Here is a 22,034-nt window from a genome sequence, read left to right on the forward strand (position 1 = left end):
GCGGAAGCTATCGCCCGTTATAAAAGGCAGAGCTATTATTATTTATCCATCCATCCCCAGTTAGCGCAAAGTTGGCGCCATCTCTCGACGCTCCCAGCAGGTTTCGTTTGTGCTCTGCAGGAAAGACGTTTACGCGTTTGCGAAGGAGCTCTGTAAATATCGTAAATATGGTAAGTGGAATTTCGATGTTGCTGGTTTAAAACGAAACTGGAATAACATCCTAATCGCGTTGTTTTCTCGCCTCTCTCCTAAAACATAATAATTTATTTTGTCCTTGCGAAGGCTGAGGAAGTGAAGCTCAGTGATGCTCACCAGAGTGTCGTGGTCAGCTACTTGAAATTCGCGAAATCTCAAAGAGCACAGAGGTTGAAAGTGATCGACAGATGCTTTGACGACGTGAAAAGCTCGAGGTAACCTTTGCTCAAATGGGCGAACGTTATTTTGATTTGTGTGGAGGCCGGTGTCATGGAAACGATCCGATCAACTCTGCGCCACAGGCTCTTGGACGAAACGTACACGGCGGAAGAAGTGAACCAGATCCTGGACGATCTCTGCCCCGTGATCCGCGCGGAGGTGGAAAGCGAGCTCATCAACGCGGTGCACGCCAACGTGATTCTCGTGCGACAACTCTGCAAGCAAGCAGAACAATGGCACCTCCAACTCCAGGCAGATGTGTCGGAACTTGAAGATGGGTGAGCGAAGTTTTGCCGCACTTTTTGAAAACAAACACCTTTTTCTTGGCCTTCGTCCAAGTACCATACAACAACACATCTAATAATTACAAATTTTCCGGTAAAGGACAAAAGAAAAAAAAAATTTTAGTCACTTTTCTTTTATTCTTGTAACTCACCAACACGATTTTATTTGTCGGATGATAAAACAAGACATGTAACAACAGTTGCACTTTCTTCTTTTGGTAGAGAAGGGGCCTCCCTTCCCTGTCCCGCTGACATTTTTAATAAGGGACAGCATCGCCCCCTGGCAGGTATTTTGCAAAACTCCCTAGAGAGAACATAGCTTCTGAGATTGTCAGTGCACAAATTTAAGCTTCCTCTGACTGCTCCATATCGGGAGAGACCTTAAAGCTAGGTGAACTCCGCTCAGTTCCAAGGGATAAACCGTGATTTCGCATTAACAAGCCCTAGTAAAAGACACTATGTCACTTTCTTCGTGAAACATGGAATATATTTTTAAGTCTAATTTTAAACACGAGCAGAAATTGAAACTTAGGCTCCGTCCGGCAACATTGGCTACAGGCCGCCAAGAACATAGCTATCACGTGGTACGAGATGTCACGTGATCCTCTACGCAACGACGGGTAAGATTGGGGTGGGCGTGGGCCAGGCGCAAGTGTCGTGTGCCCCACACTTTTCACTAGGTTTTGGTGTCTACGGCATTTGACGACATCTGAACAACTGCGGCATAAGTCTGCGCACATAGTGTCCATAGTGTGGACGAAACTCCGAGAGACGATAATCACAAACGGTGAGACGACGACGGTGCTTGTGACGCGAAAGACAGCAATAACGGCCGGACGGCTCCCAAGAATAACACTGCGCAGGCGCGCCAAGATTAAACATTGCTGATGTCACCTGTTACGCTTGCCCAGAGAAGTAAAGACAAGCAAAAGGAAGCATGGTGGTGACATTTAGCTTAATGTTGGCTTTGCCCATGCCGTAGCCTTGACTGCACTGTTGGTCGCGCCTCAATTCGCCCTTTCGAGTCAGCCGATTTCGGCAAGTTGACGAGTTTCAATGTTTGCCGGACCGTTTAAGAAACATTTAGACAGAACTACGTCATAATATTTTACATGTGTTGTTCCTAGGTGATACTGAAGAGGACTGCATTGTTTTTTCACAAACAAAAATGAAGTGGAGTTGCCCTCTAGTGGAAAGTGACTCGTCGTAGTAGAGCACTGATTACTTTAGCAGCAGGTCGGTAGTTGGGTTCTAGCCATGCACAATGTTATCTACTGTCCCTGCGCAGTGGCAATCATTGCACAGAGGGGTCCTGCTCTCAGGACACAAGCCCTGAGCTCATGGCCCCCAGCAAGCGGTGCTTTCCTTCAAAGTCCCTTGATACAATGTGCGCTTTGCGACTTTTGGATGTACCGACAACCATATTGTTGTGTGAATGCGCGAGACACGTGCCACAAGTGGGTGTTTCGTGCGTTCATTTAGCTGTTAGATGTGGGAATTTTGATCGAAACCAGTGCCAATAACTCCAGGCTGTACAGTCAAAAAAAATAGTAAACAGAATAAATAAGTTTACATTATCTTGGGTAGTGTAATAGACGATATGCGAAATGTAGAGTGCCATCTAGTAGCGTGCCGAGAACTATGTCTGCCATCTTGGTAGCGGCGAGAAAACGAAACCAGTCACCCGACCGACCGACAAAGGCCTCATGTAAACAAGCGACCGCGCTTTGTGCAAGAGATGCGATGCCAAACGTGTGGCTGCATTCTACTGTGGATGCAGCGATAAACATTAAATTTGTGCGTGACCTGAATGCAAACAAAAACAGGGTTCACAATTGTGTTTTAATTTTTATTCATTATTGAGATGCAGCTTTTGACAAAAACAATTGGTGACAACGCAAACAAACATGCGGTTGTTATCGTGCAGCGTCAAGCCATTTACACCTATTGAACTGCACCCTAATCTTTTCACAAAATTGTACCAAATTATTTTCTGAACAGTTTTCTTCTTTTATGCACGTTGTGGTGTCAGCCTGCATTTTTCTTGCTGCACAAGCAGCTCAATGTATACAAGCAAGACTATGGCACGAACCATATTTGAAGATGCTTATGGTTAACAGCAAACAACAAAAGCTGAAAGCACCACAGAGCCCTCAATTTAATGTCATATATTTAAAAAAAAAAATAATTATTTTGGAAAGCCAGAAACAATCTCATTGCTTTGCAGCGATTTCTATACACTTGATCTGGTTGTGGCTAACGAGGTTTGTAAAGCACCTCTTAAACTAAACAGGAGAATTTGCTGATATAATATCCTTGAAGATTTAAAGCACGGCCATGTAGAATAGAGAACACAGCAGACACAGACGACGTGTCTTTTTGCTGAACACTCACAGAGACGTTGAATGGAGTAGCACGGGCAGTGCAAACCTCATTTCACAATCTCCTTTTCTTTTTTTTTCTCTCTTTTTTCTTTTTGTCACAGCCGAGGTAAAAATTTTGTTTAGTGCAAAGAAGTTTGGGGAGTTGTTTTAAGAAAGTCAGTGCAGTTATTCTACGAGGGTTGAACAAATCTTCATTAATAGCGCAACATCTGCCAACTGCTTGAGGTCAATGCTATCTGAAACCAATTTGAGCTCTTTTCAATGCCTGAAAAATGTTGCCCATGGGACAGTTTCATTTAGAAGAACATAGAGCTTTTCATCAAAAAAAGCTTTCGCCAGTAACAACTAGAAAAAAAAGAAACTAAACTTGAGTTGCATGTATTGGCCTAAAGCAGTCTACCGCTAAACAGTACGACTTTGTGAGTATTCGCATTGAAAAAAGAATTAGATATGTCCTCAGAGATGAAAGGCATGACAGCCTAGTCCTTTGTCCATGTTCGGTTATCGGAAGTCAGAAAACAATAAAATTTTCGAATTTCAGCTTAGTGGCAGAGCATCCAAGACCTGGAAATGCTGAGAAACCTAAACTCAAGATACTTGATGCTACCAAGATGGCCGCATGCACAGGGCTGCCAGACCACCAAACAGTTTCACCTATTGTCTATTACTGTGGGAATAAAAGTAAAAGCAGCTAAATGAACTTGTGCTAAATTTGATGTCGTGGCAGTGCGTATCACATCAAAGGTAGCCCAAATCCTTAATGCTCATTGGTAGCACCAGTAATTAAAAAAATGGTTAATTGACATATTGCATACTGCCACATACATATGAATTCCTACGTTATTTGCAACCCCAATATGGCATGCACTTAACCGTTTTTAGTTTTGAGAAATTTCTGACCCTCAACTGCTTAATTGTTGTTTTTCAAATTACATTTAGTGCCTTCAAAATCAAGTTTCTAACAACAAACAACATGAAGAAAAAAAAACAAAAAAAAAAAAAACAACAACAGTGCTGCCATTTGTTGGCAAAGCTTCAAGCTAAGCCCTGAGTGAGCCTGGAAGGCAGATGAGACAAGCTGTACTCGTCCTGAACGGTTTGGGAACGGCTCCAAGTTGACGAGCTAGGGTTTTCCAAAACGGTTAAGGGGTTAACTCCTTTCTTCTGTTTCACATTTTGACTGTGCACCACACCAGTTTTTGCTGCACACTGGGAGGCCCTTCTCTCCATCACATCTTTTCTACTGGATGGCATTGCTTCCTATGGAGTTGCAAATATTCGTGAAAGATAGTAAGGGCAAACAAAATAAACGAAAAGAAAACTTAGTACTCCCTTTTGGATTTTTGGACTCGGTGGTCAGTCTGCGGTGGTCCTTCACTGCTTTGTCATCTTTTCTTGCCAGTTTAAAGGGCAACTCCGCTTCATTTTTGGTTTTGAAAAAACAATCCAGTCCTCTTCAGTATCTCCTAGGAAGACCACACGTGAAATCTTAAGACGCAGTTCTGTCTAAATGTTTCTTAAACGGTCCGGCAAACTTTGCAACTCGCCAAGTTGCCGAAATCGGCTGACTCGAGCTGGCGAATTCAGGCGCAACCAACAGCGCAGTCAAGGCTACGGCATGGGCGGAGCCAACATTGAGCTAAGCGCCAATGTTGGCGCTAGCGGCAATGGGGTGCTCTGCATGAAATCAGAGGTTCAATCAGGATTAGAAATTCGGCAAAGAAGCGTAGGCAGATTGGCACTGGGAGCACATGGAAACACACCAAATGAGGGAGTACAGGGGGACATGGGCTGGTCGTCTTTTGAGAGCAGGGAAGCAATCAGTAAGTTGAAATTTGAACAAAGGTTGACTGAAATGGATGATACGAGATGGGCACGTAAGGTGTACAAGTATTTATACATGAAAAGCATAAACACAAAATGGACAAATCGAACCCGAAAGCTTACATTTAAATACCTACTCACTAATGATGGGGCTGAGCAGACTACTTCAGTGAAAAAGGGAGTGAAAGAGGCAGAGAGGAAAATGTGGGAGGGAAGAATGCAGGAAAAATCGACTCTAACGGTTTACAGGTCACAAAAAAAGGACATACGAAAGGGAAATGTGTTTGACAACTCGCTGGGAAGTTCTTTACTTTTCGAGGCGAGAACGGGAGTTTTGAGGACGAAGACGTATAGGGCTAAATTTCTGGAGATAGACACATTATGCGCTGCATGCCGTGATGAGAGTGAGACACTTGAGCACCTAGTTTTAAGGTGCACGAGGCTTCGTCCTGCCCCTCCTGAGGGTGTGACGGGTTTGGCCGGGGCCCTGGGCTTTGCTGGCGACGATGGAAGGACGGAGGAGAAGAGGATCACAATAACAAAGAGGCGGTTAGAAGATTGGTGGAAATTATCTAGGGAAAATTGAATGATGCACAACTAACTAGCACAGCTGGGGACAGGCGGGACAGAGGAAAATTGGGACTCCCTCCCGCGTGGCTCAGGCCCAAAGTCTCAACCCTGTCCCCCAGTGGGTTGGGTGCAGGGGTAACGCCGACAAAGTTTGACCAGAGGAAAATTGGCGACTCCCTCGCCGGGGGGAAGAGGCGGGGGGTGATGTTTTTAGTTTTTTTGCCCGATCCCCCAAAGGTCAGCCTGGCGATATCCCGCGCTACCTGGTGATAGTTAGGAGGGGGGGGGGGGGGGGGGGGGAGAGAGAAAATTGGCTTAGAAGGGCGGGGGAATCAAATGTTTGTCTTTATTAGACGTAGGCTAGGTGGCGCAAGCTACCGCCCGATACAAAGGGTATAGCCAGTAGCATCCATCCATCCATCCATCCAACATGGCCCCCTTTTGCTTGTTTTTACTTCTCCGATCGAGCGTAGCGCGTGACGTCAGCAACGTTGCCTCTCGGTGCTCAGCGGTGTTCACGTGATTGGCGTACGCGCCTGCGCAGCCCGCTTCTTGGGAGCAGATCAACCGCCCGCCGTGGTCCCGCCGTTACCGCCGTCTTCCGCGTCACAACCACCGTCGTCGTCTCACCGTTTGTGATTATTGCCTCTCGGAGTTTCGTCCACACTATGGACATTACGTGCGCAGAGTCGCAGACTTATGCCGCAGTTGTGCAGACGTCGTCGAATGCCATGGACACGAAAACGTGGCAAAGAGTGTGGTGCAGACGACACTCGTGCCTGCCGCACGCCCGCCGCCCCCATCCCGCCCGTTGTTGGGCCGAGGATCACGTGACATCTCGTACCACGTGATGGCCATGTACTTGGCGGCCCGAGGCCAATGTTGCCGGACGGAGCCAGAGTTTCGGTTTCGATTTCCGCTCGTGTTTAAAATTAGATTTAAAAGTATATATCCCATTTTTCGGGAAGCAAACGACGTAGTGTCTTTTACTAGGGCTTTTTAATTCGAAATCACTCATTATTCCGAAATCTTCGGAATTGAGCGGAGTTGCCCTTTAAAGAAAATGGCGATGAGCCTCCTTTTAGCGAATTCGGCCGCTGCTAAGCGGTGTGTACGGATGGTTCAGGTGAGTCAACATTTTTGTAATGAGCCACCACAGACTGCCGCGGCGGTGGCTGCGGCGGCTCATTACATTAGAGCTCATCACTGGGGTGAGTTAAGCGTATGCCCCAGTGATACACGCGCTTACCAGGGAAGCCTTTTTTTAAACAGCGTTTTTTTCGATAAACAAAGTTTTTCTAACTTCTGGCTCCGCTTTCTCTAAACCGAACTTCGATAAAACGTGCTTGTTCTCTGAAACATGTTTCAATGAAATGGTGTTCAATCAACTGTAGTAAACCTGAGAAATTTAGCCAATGCAGTACAAACGCTAGCCTGGGGCCTTTAACATGCACCATGCAGTAGGGATACACACCGGTACTGTGCTCATCCAGATCGAAACAGGCAGGTATGGGGATTGAACCCAGGATCCCTGAATTCAACATCACGAGATTTCGCTCTGAGCACTCTGAGCTGTGGTGCGTTAAAACATTTGGCCACCGATCCCTCTTTTTTATTGTTAAACTTTTAGTTTGACATTAGAAGTATCTGCTTTTTTTAATAAGTTCTTGTGTCTTTCAGTTCACTCATTGAAAAAATACGGGACTTTGAAGAGCACCAGCTAACCTCAGGAAGGCCTCTTCAAATCTCAACATCGAAAGTCACGAAGCTAAGCCCATTGGAAGATGCTCATGGACCTGGAATGCTTTTAAACAAGGTAGTCTATTTTATTATACAGTGGCTATGACATTTTATCAAATGATCTTTGGGGACCATTATTTCAGGAAATCAACAGGCTGAAATCTGAAAACGTAATGCTAAGAAACCGGCTGAAAGACGTTGAGGGCCAGGTATGTCGAACTTTTCACTTAGCTGGTTTTAATATTGAAACTGCACTCAACCTTGTTAATTATTGCAGGTGTCTCAAGTACTCAAGCAGAAGTCTGAACTGGTTGAAGAGTTGAAGCAAAAGCAAAGTGAACTGAAGCACAGCATCGAGACGCGGGTATGTAACTTAAAGGGGCACTGACACATCAAAATCATATTTTTTTTTTATTATCCGAAACGATCGAAAACGATGCCGGGACATTACCCTCAAAATTTAAAATTTGGGAATTCAGTATTCGTGAAGTAAAAAAACAATTTCCAAATGCCGAATTCGAAGTTCCCGCGCGATCGGCGCCGGTGCCTTGACGTCAAAAATTGGTGAGACCTGAGAGTCCACTTTTTTTTCTCCACTCCCTGCTGTTGCCATGGCGACCCAAAGCGAGGAGGAAAGGAGCGAGCGCCGGCTCGTTGCGGCGGACCGGTTTTGAGCGGTGTCGCCTGTTTTCCGTTGGAGGATACCAATCCAGGAGACGGCACCACAACGAACTCCCGATTTTTGGTATTTCAAAAAGAAGGGCCGTAGTGCGTTCGCAATTGTGTTAAAAAACATGTTTTAGGATTGCCGTAATTAAATGTTATAGAGATGTCGCCTACAAAGCTTCTAAATTTCCTGATTCTTGACGTCACCGATCAAAAGAAGCGAGGAGGCGAGAGGCGGGAAAATCAAACGCCAAAAATAAAAAGGCGCGCGCGGGCCCGGGAAAATTTTTTTTCGCGGTGCGTTTTTTTTTGCGTGTCTATGACTGCAACTTACATCGTTTTAGACAATAAAAATAAATACGACCTTTGGGGTGTCAGTGCCCCTTTAAAGGCTACATGCCACTGTAACTGTAGCGTCATTTTGTTCTAGCTTGTTCTATGTGTTATACACCAGCCTACTAGGTTACATTATATGTTGGCAAGGTGGGGAGAACTTACATTGCATTGGCAGCTACAGACTGTCAGTGGGTAGCTTTTATTGTCCCTAAATGGAGGGAAGCAAACATTTAGAAGAACTTATGTATACAACCCTTGTAGCCTCTAGAGGGCACTTTCTTTTGTGATGAGATTTTTGTCTCCTTAATTTAGGTTGAACGTTTCCATACTTCATTGAGGGAAACAGCTTTCAAATAGTTTAGATTTGGTATTTAACTTACTGGGATCCATTGACAATGTTTGTGTGTTAGCAGACATTTCTGATCATAAGGCTGTGGTAGCAGCACTACTAGTTCACCAATGGACATACAAGCGCAAGCCAAAGAATTGAGAGAGTTAAGTGCAATGGTATGATGAAGGAAAATAACAGTTCTAAAAGAAATAATTGGCACTTTTTTCTTGTATTTGTTTTGACTATCAGATGAGACTAGCAGCGATGCACTCTGGTATGTACAGGGTGGCACAAACAGATCTGACGCTGTAAAACAAGCCGGAAGAATCAACTTTTGCACATAGATAGCACAAACTTTCACCGAATGTGTACTGAACAGGTCAGTGTTACCGTGCGAAATTTTAAGGCATAGTCTCTTGCCAAAGTCAACATTGGGTGCATTGGTAAATGACTGAGTTAGTGATGCCATTATCTTGTGGTGCCATCTCCCGATAGGTGCAGCAAGCAGACAACGCACTTTGTTGTCTGCTTGCTGCAGTTATCGGAAGGTGGCACCACACGTTAGTAGTGTTGCTAACTTGGTCACCTGCAAATGCCCCCGACATTGACTTTGGCAAGTTTGTTGCTCTCATTTCTTACAGGAAGAAAAATATGCCTTAAAATTTCACAAGGTCAAACTGACCTGCTCAGTGCACATTCGGTGAAAGTTTAAAATGCAGATTTTTTTGGCTCATTTTACAGTATTAGATTCGCTTGTGCTGTCCATATAAAGGGTGTATTTTTTTGTCGGTTTAGAATTCAAGGCCGGCAGGGAACCTGCATTAGGGTTCTAGAAGGGCTAAGTTGGTGGCCATAGCAGCCACTAGAGAAGAGGCAAAATTGTTTAATAAATTAGCTAATTAACTAAAAACACTTAAAATTTTTGTATTTGAGGGCATATTGTATTTGGAGAATTGAAGTTTGACATGAACACAGTATAGTTGCGCCGTGGAATATGGATTAAAGAATTCATAGTGGGCGCTACGGGCGAGAAATGTTACTCATACACGGCTTGAAATGGAAACTAACCGGGCAAGGATTGCCAGTGATGTCGATCTCTCCGACTTCCACCGACACTGCAAGTGATGCCAGCTGCGGGCAAGAAACGGGAACTAACCGGGGAAGGAGCGCCAGTGATATTAATCCCTCTGCCCTTCACCAGCTCCGCAAGGGAAGCCGGCTGCGGTAGCGCTGCTCTTTCTTCAGAACTATTGAGAAATGGAATAACTTGTCTAAAGATGTGTTCTTCATGAATACTAAAGGTTGTATTTGATGTAAAATGATTTTAATATTCCACTTACATTGACAATTCTTTTGTTGGTCTGCAGAATTTATGAAATTAAGACCAGATGACAAAAGTGAAATTTGAAATAGAAGGGCAAAAGTGTGCTGATAATTTTACATTCTTTGTTTTTTTCCTGAGTACTGTTGGAGAATGGAATATACATAGATTGCCTAAAGATGTGTTCTTGGCGGATTTTTTAAAATAATGTTGCATTTATGTAAAATGTGTTCTTTTCTTACAGTTATGTTGAATATCTTTTGTTTGTATGAACCCACAGCTTGAACTGCTAATGTGATGGTGACACAGATTTATCTTGTGAACATATAAATTTACCATAGCCTTTCTCCTATAGGAAAAAAAGCTAGATGCATCTACAGAATTTATTGAAGACCAGATGATGAAAGTGAAACTTGAGATGGAGGAGGCAAGTGGTCTTTACCATTTGCATATCTATCTTTTGCTGTACCAAGCTTACATATTAACCCTGCTAGTTCATTCTTCCAGAGCCTCCGCAAGAGCAGCGAGTCGCAGCAAAACTTGGAATCTGATCTAACACTTACGAAGCATAAGCTGCTTGAAGTGCAAGCACAGCTAGATCTGGCTGAAAAGGTTTGTGTCAGCTTTGGTTTGAAACTCTTGCCTCTCTTGATAGCAGACTATTTGTGAGAGGCGTGAAAGTTTGCAGACAAGGTGTTGCAAAATGGTCCAACTTAATGGACTGTATTGGTATGACTTCTGCAGCATGTCCCACAGCAATTGTTTGACAGTGGTGGGAGAAAGTGCACGCTCATGTCGTGCACCTTCTCCTGTTGTTAAAGCATAATGGGCATGTGTTGTACATTCTGCACTGGTACAAATCAGCAGATGGTTTAATTTGTGCCATGCAAAGCTTGTTTTTCTATGTGACAGTGCCATAAAAAGTGAAAGCCGTTTACAACTCCGTGTAACACCGAATTAGAGCGCAGCTCTTGAGGAGGAGGAGGGAAGGGTACTGGGGGGTGAAGTGATCTGGGGGGGGGGGGGGTCACGTGACCTTGGGGGGTCACGTAACCATGCCGATGATGTCATCAGTGACGTCACTGATGACGTCATCAGTGACGATGACGATGCGGACTCCGATGACGTCATCAGAGATGATGATGCGGATGTCGGTGACGTCACTGATGACGTCATCTGTGATGATGACGATGCGGATGCCCCCCGAAGTCACGTGACACCCCCAGGTCAGGTGACCTCCCCGATGACGTCATCGTCACTGATGTCGTCACCGGCATCCGCATCGTCATCGTCATCATCACTGATGACGTCATCAGTGATGATGACGATGCGGATGCCGGTGACGTCATCAGTGACGATGACGTCATCGGGGAGGTCACGTGACCTCGGCGGGGGTCACGTGACCCTGGGGGTGGTCACGTGACCTGGGGGGTGTCACGTGACTTGGGGGGGTCACGTGACCTCGGGGGGGGGGGTCACGTGACTTTGGGTGTCATGTGACTTTGGGGTGACCTTGGGGGTCACGTGACCTTGGGATGACCTTGGGGGCCCCGTGACCTTGGGATGACCTTGGTTACGCCGACGCCGCTCAAGCCGGGAACGGGCCCCTAAGAGCTGCGCTCTAAAACAATCTCATACCACAGTGAATATCTTTATTGTTACCCTCTGCCAGAAATCTGGTGTACGTCCCCGTTCCAGGGGCCACAACATTATGGGCCTGCTAAGTTCTGTGCTCTGACTGCCGTTGAAAAAAATATAGACGAAAAGGCAAACAGCGCGCAGAAAACGGGGACTAGAGGAAGTGCAGACAGGACAAGCGCTGACTCTCAACTGAAATTTAATCACAAGGAAACAAAACAAAGAAAACAGCAACTCCGCCCACGTCACATGACAAATTCACCACGTGTCCAAAAAAACATCTCTTTGCTACTCAGGCCCAGTGACGTTTGGCTTACGCAGTTCGCGCCGGCTTTGATGATTGCATGCGCCTCTAAAATTTCTCTATTCACTCTTTCCCTACCTTTGCCAATGATACTAGTCTTACTGAAGATAGGTTTGCACCCACAACTATGACAATGCAATGGCAAATGCCCCCCTACAGCTCCAACCACAGATCGCAACGACAAGTCATGCTCCCGCAATCTGTGATTAACACATCTGCCCGTCTGTCCGACGGAGGCTTTCCCGCACGTTAGTGGAATCGTGTAAACAACTCCCACCTTGCAAATAACATATTGATGCTCATGCTTCACCGAGCAGGCGGGGCCTTTGTCCTTCTTATCGGCAACTCTCGCGCATAATTGCGACAGCTTACACGGAGCGGAAATGGCGGAAATGGCACAAAATATAGGTGTTCCCAGAAACTTTTATGTAATGCAATGCTTGTATTGATATCAGTGTTGTAAAATGGGCACCCTTGTTTCGTTCCAATTCAGGGGAATTCGAGGTTCCCACAATTCCATTCCTTTCAACTCCTCGGAATGACACACTGGGCCCATTTCCACTCCTGGAATGGCTGAAATCCATGATTCCACTCCTAATTCCTAATTGTAAAAAGTGAAAGCCGTTTACAACTCCCTGTAACACCGAATTAGAGTGCAGTTCTTGCGGGGGGGGGGGGGTCAAGTGACCTGGGGGGTCACGTGACCTTGGGGGTCACGTGACGAGGCCGATGATGCCATCAGTGACGTCACTGATGACGTCATCAGTGATGATGACGATGCGGATTCCGATGACGTCATCAGTGACGTCACTGATGACGTCATCCGTGGTGATGACGATGCGGATGCCGGTGCCGTCATCAGTGACGTCACTGATGACGTCATCAGTGATGATGGCGATGACGATGCGGATGCCGGAGACGTCATCAGTGACGTCACTGATGACGTCATCAGTGATGATGACGATGCGGATGCCGGAGACGTCATCAGTGACGTCACTGATGACGTCATCAGTGATGATGACGATGCGGATGCCGGTGACGTCATCAGTGATGATGATAATGCGGATGCCGGTGACGTCATCAGTGACGATGACGTCATCGGGGAGGTCACGTGACCTCGGGGGGGGTGTCACGTGACTTCCGGGGGAGTCACGTGACCTCGAAGGGGGGGGGTCACGTGACCTTGGGGGAGGGGTCACGTGACCTCGGGGGGGTCACATGATCTTGGGGTGACCTTGGCATAACCTTGGGGGTCACGTGACCTTGGTTACGCCGACGCCGCTCAAGCCGGGAACGAGCCCCTAAGAGCTGCGCTCTAAAAAATGGCCTTTGGAAGCCACATTGTGTTACCGTAATAAAGCAGCATAAAGCTGCTGACGTTATCAAATGCAGGGACGACTTCAAAAGTATGCAAAAGCTTCCTCAAAGCACTCATTCTACTAAGCCAAAGGGTGGTTGCACAAAGCACTTTGTGGCATCTGGTGTCACTTTAGACATTGAACGCGCAATCAAGCGTAAAAAGCTTGCGAGTCGCGACGGATGCCCAAAATTAAAACCACCCATTTTAGAGCACAGCTCTTAGGGGCCCGTTTCCGGCTTGAGCGGCGTCGGCGTCGCCGTCGGCGTAACCGCGCGGTGCATCATGGGAAATTTCCCATAATGCACCGCGCGGGCCCCCTACCGGGTTCACGGGACCTCGTGGGGGGACACGTGACCCCCCCGAGGTCACGTGACTCCCCTGAGGTCACGTGACCCCCTCCCCGAGGTCACGTGACCTCGAGGAGGGGTCACGTGACCCCCGCCGATGTCGCGTGACCCCCGATGACGTCATCGTCACTGATGACGTCACCGGCATCCACATCGTCATCATCACTGATGACGTCACCGGCATCCACATCGTCATCGTCATCATCACTGATGACGTCACCGGCATCCACATCGTCATCATCACTGATGACGTCACCGGCATCCGCATCGTCATCGTCATCATCACTGATGACGTTACCGACATCCGCATCGTCATCGTCATCATCACTGATGACGTCATCAGTGACGTCACTGATGTTGTCACCGGCATCCGCATCGTCATCATCACTGATGACGTCACCGGCATCCGCATCGTCATCATCACTGATGACGTCACCGGCATCCACATCGTCATCTTCATCACTGATGACGTCACCGGCATCCGCATCGTCATCATCACTGATGACATTACCGACATCCGCATCGTCATCATCACTGATGACGTCATCAGTGACGTCACATCACTGATGACGTCATCAGTGACGTCACTAATGACGTCACGGGCATCCGCATCGTCATCGTCATCATCACTGATGACGTCACCGGCATCCGCATCGTCACCGTCATCATCACTGATGACGTCACCGGCATCCACATCGTAATCGTCATCATCACTGATGACGTCACCGGCATCCGCATCGTCATCATCACTGATGACGTCACCGGCATCCACATCGTCATCGTCATCATCACTGATGACGTCACCGGCATCGTCATCGTCATCATCACTGATGACGTCACCGGCATCCGCATCGTCATCGTCATCATCACTGATGACGTCACTGGCATCCGCATCGTCATCATCATCATCACTGATGTCGTCACCGGCATCCACATCGTCATCGTCATCATCACTGATGACGTCACCGGCATCCGCATCGTCGTCGTAATCATCACTGATGACGTTACCGACATCCGCATCGTCATCGACATCATCACTGATGACGTCATCAGTGACGTCACTGATGTCGTCACCGGCATCCGCATCGTCATCGTCATCATCACTGATTACGTCATCAGTGACGTCACTGATGACGTAGCCGACATTCGCATCGTCATCGTCATCATCACTGGTGAAGTCATTAGTGACGTCACTAATGATGTCATCGGTATCTGCATTGTCATCGTCACTGATGACGTCATCAGTGACGTCAGTGATGACATCATCGGTATTTGGGGGTCACGTGACCCCCAAGGTCACGTGACCCCCCTGGTTAGTTGAACCTCCCCCCCCAGTGCCCTTCCCTCCTCCTCCTCAAGAGCTGCGCTCTAATTCGGCGTTACAGGGAGTTGTAAGCGGCTTTCATTTTTTTATACATGGTTAGCGTGTTGTTCGTTAGATAAGGCCTTAAAAATGTCTACTTTGTGCGTGGCGCAAGAAGCTGCCTTGCTCTTTGCTTTGATACTTGCACAATAGCACCACTAGTGCGCTGCTAGGAGCATGCACTGCGGCAACAACAAAAAAAAAAACGCTGACAAAGTGCAGTCGGTATATGGTGACAGCAAAAAGGACTGTAGCACCATATTATGAAACCTGCCTTGAAACAAACTTTTACCTCTTGGTATGCGAATGCAAAAGGAGACAAGGAGACACACTCTCCTAATTCTATCTATAAACTTTTACGTTTGCTGCACGATTCTTGCGATTTCTTAACATATTCAATCCAATTACTTATTTGGGTTCCGCAAAAACACCAAAACAGGGGTGGCCAGAGTTACAGGGGGTTAGAGCCGCAGACATAACAATGAGAGTTCAGAGAGCCGCAGGAAACAAAAGCAGAGGGGGGGGGGGGGGCTACTAATTATAACAAGAAAGGATATGGAGGGATTTTGTTTCCAAAGGGATGAGGTGGAGAAGTGTAATTGTTGACTATACAACAAATGCCACCAGGCGGCAGAAAGTTTTTTTAACTGCTAGCAAAAATTGCATGGTTCGCTATCCAGCCGCTGCTCCTGACGCCCGTTATGCGTATACGGCTAGAACTTATTGCAAGGACAATAAAGGAAACCGGTTCACTGGACACATCTGTGTCAAAAAGCAGTCCAGCTGTGTGTAGGTAGTGTAGTACAAGGCTGCCAAGACTGTGAACTTTTCTTTTAATTCTAGAACTCTTTTCGTCTTGTGGACTCAGGAGGGAAAAGGGGGGCACACTTAAGGGCTGTTTATACTCCAACGTCGACAAACGCAACAAGCGCCAGCAAAAACCGGTGTTCATCGGCCACTGTATCACGCCGCGCCGAGAAGTGCCCGAACGATGGTGTTTACAGTCCAGCGTAGAACAGCCACTGTTGCCAGATGATCCCAGCCAGTGGTCCCACCAAAAAACTGCCAAATGGCTAGGAGGTGTAGCCCAAATATAGCCAAAGTCCTAAAAAATATGTAGCCAAAATAGCCAAAACAAGCATTTTAGGCTTTTTATTGGCAATTTTGTACACACATACAAAACATGTTACATTCTCTTTGTCAACCCTCAGATATGCAACATTTCGTGTACACTATGTCGCTTGTGAATTTTTCGGAAAAAGCTTTGGAAAGATGAAAATTCATACAACACTGATCCTTCGTAGGTTTTCAGAAGTATGAATCACACACGAAGACAACTTTATTGTGAAGCCCGGAAGGTATGATCATACAGTAAAAGAACAGAATACAGAAGCAGAACGGTCAGAACACTGGGAAACACTGGGAGTTTTCAAACCAGAACCCCATTATCTAAGGTCATTACCAATATCTCACCCATCTCTTTTTCTTTGTGTAGAATATATGAGTGTCCCCCATTCCGGTTGCCCTTTCTTTGGGTGGGCGACGACTGGAAGGTAGTCAATTTTTTTATCGGTGAAGCTGCGGACTTCTCATTTTTATGAACTTGCGTACCTAAGGATTTCCCCAATGGGCACCGAAGCAGCGTTTGGAGAGTTCAGTCTATGTCCGGGTAGAGGATGCGCTACCGGGCCTGTGGTAATAGTGCAATCTGTTTGGATTGTTAAAACTTTGGTTTGTTAAAACTTTGGTTTGGGCTAGTTGGTCCATGGTAGGTATAAGATTTAAAAGCGCAAACAGACAGGGACAATAGACAATAACACAAACGACAGGGACAAGGCGTAGCGCCTTGTCCCTGTCGTTTGTGTTATTTTCCCGACAGCTCCCAATCGCACCATACTTGCAAACTACCCCCAACAAAACAATTTAGTCATTGGTTATTTGGTCTGCTAGAGTATGGCAACATTTTTACCCGCTGTAGATGTAAAATTTAGCCAGTGCAGTAGAACTGCTAGCCTGGAGTCTTTAATGGGCATCATGCTGTACTGGCATGACTGCACGCCGGTACGATGCTCATCCAGATCAAAAGGGAAAATCACCCACATTGCTCGCCGGAACGACTTGCTCGAACAACTGAGTTGAAGAGAAGAAATAAGACGTAGGCCGGTCTAAAGACGATTGAAACAAAAAAGGACATAAGAAAGACAGTGGGTAACTAGCTGTTTTTAGAATACGCACATACATACAAAAAAATTGTTTCTTCGAGCAGCGCCCAGGACTCTGGGCGACTGGTGTCCCAGCGACCGGCGCCGTAGTCTCGCTTGTTGCGGCTTCGCCTCTTGGTGCCTCCAGATTTCGCCATGGCAGAACGAACACGTCGACAGCCGTCAACTTTTTGTTTTTATTTTGATTTCTATGTTTGCCTTCTTCTTTCTTAAAAAATATTGCTTACCAGCAAAAAAAAAATACACACATACAAAAAAAAAAAAAAGCTTTCCACACCAACTCCCCGAGGCGAATTCATACTGCACGATGTGAAATATACTTTTTGTTTCATTGTTATTGAGCTGTCTCCATGTTGTTGTTGCCGTTTGTCTAGTTAAAACTTAGCCGCTGACACCCCCGTTGCAAACATTTAATTGACTTTGCACCGCCACTGGCAAAAATGCCTGGCTCAAAATTTATTACGCCGAACCATTTCCCATGAACTTGTAACCACCACATGAGATTACGGTTCTTTTTTGGTTTGGGTTCAATATCACGTGTTTGATTTCATTTACATTTTTCTTCCGGATGAATTAAAAATAACGGTTATGCTCCCGTTTCTGGTCCGGGTTCAGTCCAACACCCTGGTTAAAAGCTACATGCTAATCTTGCATGATTACAACATCCACTTTGTCATGTCTTGCGGCACCAGAAACGACGCCTTGACCGTCTACAACTATTCAGTTTTGGTTGCTTCACTGAGGGCATGCCATTTTCCTCCTTGAAGGAGCATAAGCCAGTGAGACAATCACGCCGTCAGTCACCTCTATTGCAGTGATGCTGTTTCAAGAGCAGCTTTCATGCGCTAGCGAATTGTGCCATCAGCCCGTAGGCCCTAGATGATAATCAACAAAGTTCGCATAAGAGCGGAGCCCCATTCCATTCCCATTCCATTCCGGGCAAAAGGCACCTAATTCCATTCCCATTCCATTCCCCCAGCACTGCCGCCATTGCATTCCAATTCCGGGGTCGCGAAAATGTGGAATGATTTCGGAATCATTCCAACTTTGGAATGGCAACTCTGCAACACTGGTTGATATGTGTCCAGTTCAGTATCCTAATAATGTTACCTTATAAAATTACATTACATGTTACAAAAAAGAAAAAAAGCATGTTATTAAATTGTGAGTTCCACTGCACCAGCACCACTTTGCTTTTATATATTTTCAATGAATATTTCATTAACAAAATCATAGGCTAGTGGATAAACTTTTTGACTTTCAAGGTGGAGCTTTGCATCTTCATGGAAGTACTATACCCCAGTTGTAGTTCTCTGAAACACGCAAGTGCGAGCTCAGACCCCTGATGTGGTTCTTCCACTACGCACAAGCACTTATGCGGGAAAGCCTTTTCTCAGTAATATCAACTTGTGTTTGTTTTTCTTAGGAGCTAGAGAAAAAATTCAGTCAAACTGCGGCATATACCAACATGAAGAAAATGCTTTCAACCAAGAATGATCAAATCAAGGAGCTCCGCAGTGCATTGGCTACGTAAGTTCCTTCGTCTACAGATACCAGCAGCTATGACCAGCACACAATGCATCACTTCATGCACTGGTTTGTGTTTGCTTTATTGCACTATCTTTACATGTGCCAATGTTTATTTCCCATTTTGTAAGAGAGAAATTTTGATACACAAGTTTTGTCTTCCATCAGGTTTCAAACTGGGGACTCGTAAGGAGGTGCCTCACCGAGCTGATACGACAATCTAGTGGAGAGGTATATTTATTTGGAAGCTCAGGATTTTTCAGCATTTTCTGCTGAACTTTCTAACAGAGTGCAAATTTTGTCATGGCTTGAGACCCAGCTAGCAAGATACCACATTGAAATTGATATGATAGAGCACTACTAGATAATATATTACTCTGCTGCACAAGCACATGGGAAACAAGATAATTATCGCAAATAGAACTTATAGGAGTGCTTGTAGCAACACCGAAAAGATGGCAAAAGTGTTGGTTGTTTGCATATTACTTGGAAACAAAGCTAGTCAAAAGCAGAGCTACAACAGCTGTTGGAAACTCAGGTGATGGAGCATATGCCTGTGATATATGACGAGAATTGGGGGAAGTTTACAACAGCCAGTAACAGCTGCTTGATAAAAGAGCAGCAAACTGCTCAGAAATCCTGTAATCACTGGTTGTGTGGGGGCTTATTTAAAGTCATCCCAGTTTGTTGAAGAGTTCATTGTTGTACTGCCCCATTTTGTCTCTTCAAGTCTTTTTACAAATGTGTTATTATAATGTTACTGCTCGTCATTTTACTGTGCTTCTTGCTGTTACATGTACCTGATGTCCTCTGCTCCACTTGTTTATTGTTTATTTTTCTCGAGTACTGAAGTAGACTAGGTATTGTTACTTGTACCTCATAGTAAAATAAATTGCATATTTTAAACAGAAATTTTATGTGCATATTTTCTGTTTTGAATTGGGTTGTTCACTCGGCAAAGCAAAACATAAAGGCTTCAAGTCCATGGTAATAAAATATTGTTTTTATTACAAGTCACATTCATAACTTAGCACATTAAGTTTTTATAAGAATAGTCAACTTGTACAGGCATTGGACATAGGAAAGGAATACCAGTCCATGCATTTAAATAACTTACGGGACATTTTTATGACATTAACACACTAATCTGCTTGCTATAATACACAAGTCACACTTAAAGGTCAGAATATTTTACAGTACTCTATAAAAAAACATCGGCACAAAAAATGTACAAGTCTAACTCAATAAAAATATCCACGCAGAGGTACAACTTTACAAGCAAATGGCCTTGGTTAAAATATTGAAGCAGCGTTGCTTCATGTCTGAATTGTCTTGGGTTCCGAAGAGTCTGGCTTGCGCAGGTGTAGCTTGTAAGTGACCTTCTTGGCAATAAACCTGGAGGTAAATCAAAAAACCCCAACAAAAATCAGCAATTTGGTTCATTCTGAAACACTCATTATATGAACCACGGTTTGTGCCATATCTCTCTTCGTGGATAAAATTCTCGCATCTAATTTTCGGTGCTAAACACAAGTACCAAGGTTACCTATTTCTTAAACACTTCTTGTACTTTGTGCCCCAAAAGGTAATTACATGTTGAAAGTCTATCACTGATGAATAAGAATAATAAAAAAGTTGTTTATGTTTTATTACAAAATTTTATGTTACACTTTTCACCTGAAACAAGTCTTGTTGCAGTCTTATTTGTAAGGTATTAAGCCTACTAAAAGATTATTAAATCTGTTTTCACACAAAATTGAATATTCAGAATCCGGAAAATTTTCCGAGATAACTTGTGAAAAGTAGTTGGATTGATGCAACTAACTAAAAGTGCAGATTTTGAGTGTAATATATAGGTATACCTTGTAGTGTGTGAAAACCATACTTTAATCTGCCTTTAGCTTTTCGTGACCAGTGCCTCCTTTTACACTAATAAGGTTTAATTGTTCTAGGATTCTAACTACAGTCGGTGACAGGTCAAGCACGAAGTGGAAGCTCCTTCCTCCTCCTTCCCCTTTAGCAGAACGGACGCTGGAGAGGAGATCGTGGAAGGAGGTGGGAGGAGCTTCCACTTCGTTCTTGACCTGTCACCGACTGTAGACTACATACCACAGAAGTGCAAAAAATAAATTGTTTTCATATCTGTTCAACCATATAAAAATCAGTGTTGGGAAATACTTTAAATACATTGTGCTAGAAAACTTGTATTTTGCTTGAAGTACATTCTCTGAGTGGGTACTTACTTTTAAAGTATTTTTTCTGGCACTTTTTGAGGAAAGTACAACCCCCAACTTCAAAGTATATTACCCAAATTTAATCTTGTTAGTTTTGTATCACAAAGTGATGCTTTGTCAACAAATTGGTGCCTTATAAGTTGATTGTGTTAAATAGTTTGTCAGTGAGAGTAAAACAAGTACTCGGTGGCCATCGGACTTCATCCAATAATTTCCACTATTTCCAAAAATAACTAATGCACCCCGATTGCACCTAAAACAATGCATACCAGTTAAAAAAACATTATAGGGGAATGAAAGGGCCTCATGAAGATTGTGCTGAGGTGGCTGAGAGGTCCATGACTTGGGTTGCAAAAGGGGAGGGGGGCGGGTTCAAAATGCATCTGTATATTATAGGGTTGGCTGGCTGGTGGGGGGAGGGGACTGGACATAAAGACCCAAATCCCCCCCCCCCCTCCCCCCGGCTACACCACTGAGATGGGTAAAATGTGTTCACAATTTGTTCATCAAACTTGAGGGTTTGCTTACTTCGAGTGCTGGTTGTCAAACATCAGCACATACACGCCAGCCTCCCGAACCACAAGGTGGCCCTCCATGGGCTGGACATCGGCTTGCACCCTGACGGATGGCAGGATGACTTCCAGGGCACTCAAGTCCAGGTCTTCACTCAATGGCTTGTACTTCAGCTCAAAAGAAATGCTCTGCAAGGATGAAAGGAGGGCATTAGTTACAAACTATGGGCTGTCTGTTTTAGGCAAGGCATCAGAACAGCACTCTTTCAATAGCTTAAAATGTCAATTATATATTTAAAGAACTATCAATAAAGATAGATCAATGACCCAGGACGGTGCCAGTTGCATATTACCAAGAAAGTGAAACTGTCATAAATATTGATTGGGGTAAAGAGGCATCATCATCTATAATGGTCCAGTGTCAAATGCAACTCAATATTTGTTTATCGAGGAAGATCACCTCTTGAACTCATTGTGAATGGTGTTATCTTTAGATTAAGACCAGTGCAAATGAAACAATAATTCCAATTTTAGGTGAAATGATTCGGTCTCATACATAGCTGATTTTACCTGAAATATGACGCTTTAGTTGACGTGCAACCTCACCTAATTTGCCGAAAATTCTGGACAAGTTCCATTGATTGCCAGAAGTGAAGC

The 22,034-nt window shown here is 45.0% G+C and overlaps 2 protein-coding genes across 4 annotated transcripts in view; one reads left to right on the top strand and one right to left on the bottom strand.

The window, feature by feature from the left end:
- Positions 1-273: 273 nt before the first annotated feature.
- Positions 274-19,466, top strand: LOC8030660 (leucine zipper transcription factor-like protein 1; the record flags this gene model as incomplete). Its single annotated transcript, XM_002402277.5, has 9 exons — positions 274-410; positions 498-692; positions 7,157-7,292; positions 7,360-7,425; positions 7,494-7,580; positions 10,226-10,297; positions 10,378-10,482; positions 18,531-18,634; positions 18,800-19,466. Coding segments are annotated over 9 exons (924 nt in total), but the record flags the coding sequence as incomplete, so codon positions are not given.
- A 146-nt stretch (positions 19,467-19,612) lies between these two features.
- The window catches only part of LOC8030671 (FYVE and coiled-coil domain-containing protein 1), a 33,109-nt gene continuing 30,687 nt past the window's right edge, over positions 19,613-22,034 (bottom strand). For all 3 annotated transcript variants that reach the window (XM_040502688.2, XM_042288993.1, XM_029966643.4), the window contains exons 19-20: positions 21,394-21,566; positions 19,613-20,026 (exon numbers count right to left, since the gene is read on the bottom strand). In XM_040502688.2, coding sequence (XP_040358622.1) covers positions 19,948-20,026; positions 21,394-21,566 — 252 coding nt within the window. In that variant the 3' untranslated portion in view covers positions 19,613-19,947. The remainder of the gene's footprint in view (positions 20,027-21,393; positions 21,567-22,034) is intronic.

The sequence above is a fragment of the Ixodes scapularis genome, unplaced genomic scaffold (assembly GCF_016920785.2).
Source record: "Ixodes scapularis isolate PalLabHiFi unplaced genomic scaffold, ASM1692078v2 PGA_scaffold0__279_contigs__length_252992795, whole genome shotgun sequence".
NCBI classification, from domain to species: Eukaryota; Metazoa; Arthropoda; class Arachnida; order Ixodida; family Ixodidae; genus Ixodes; species Ixodes scapularis.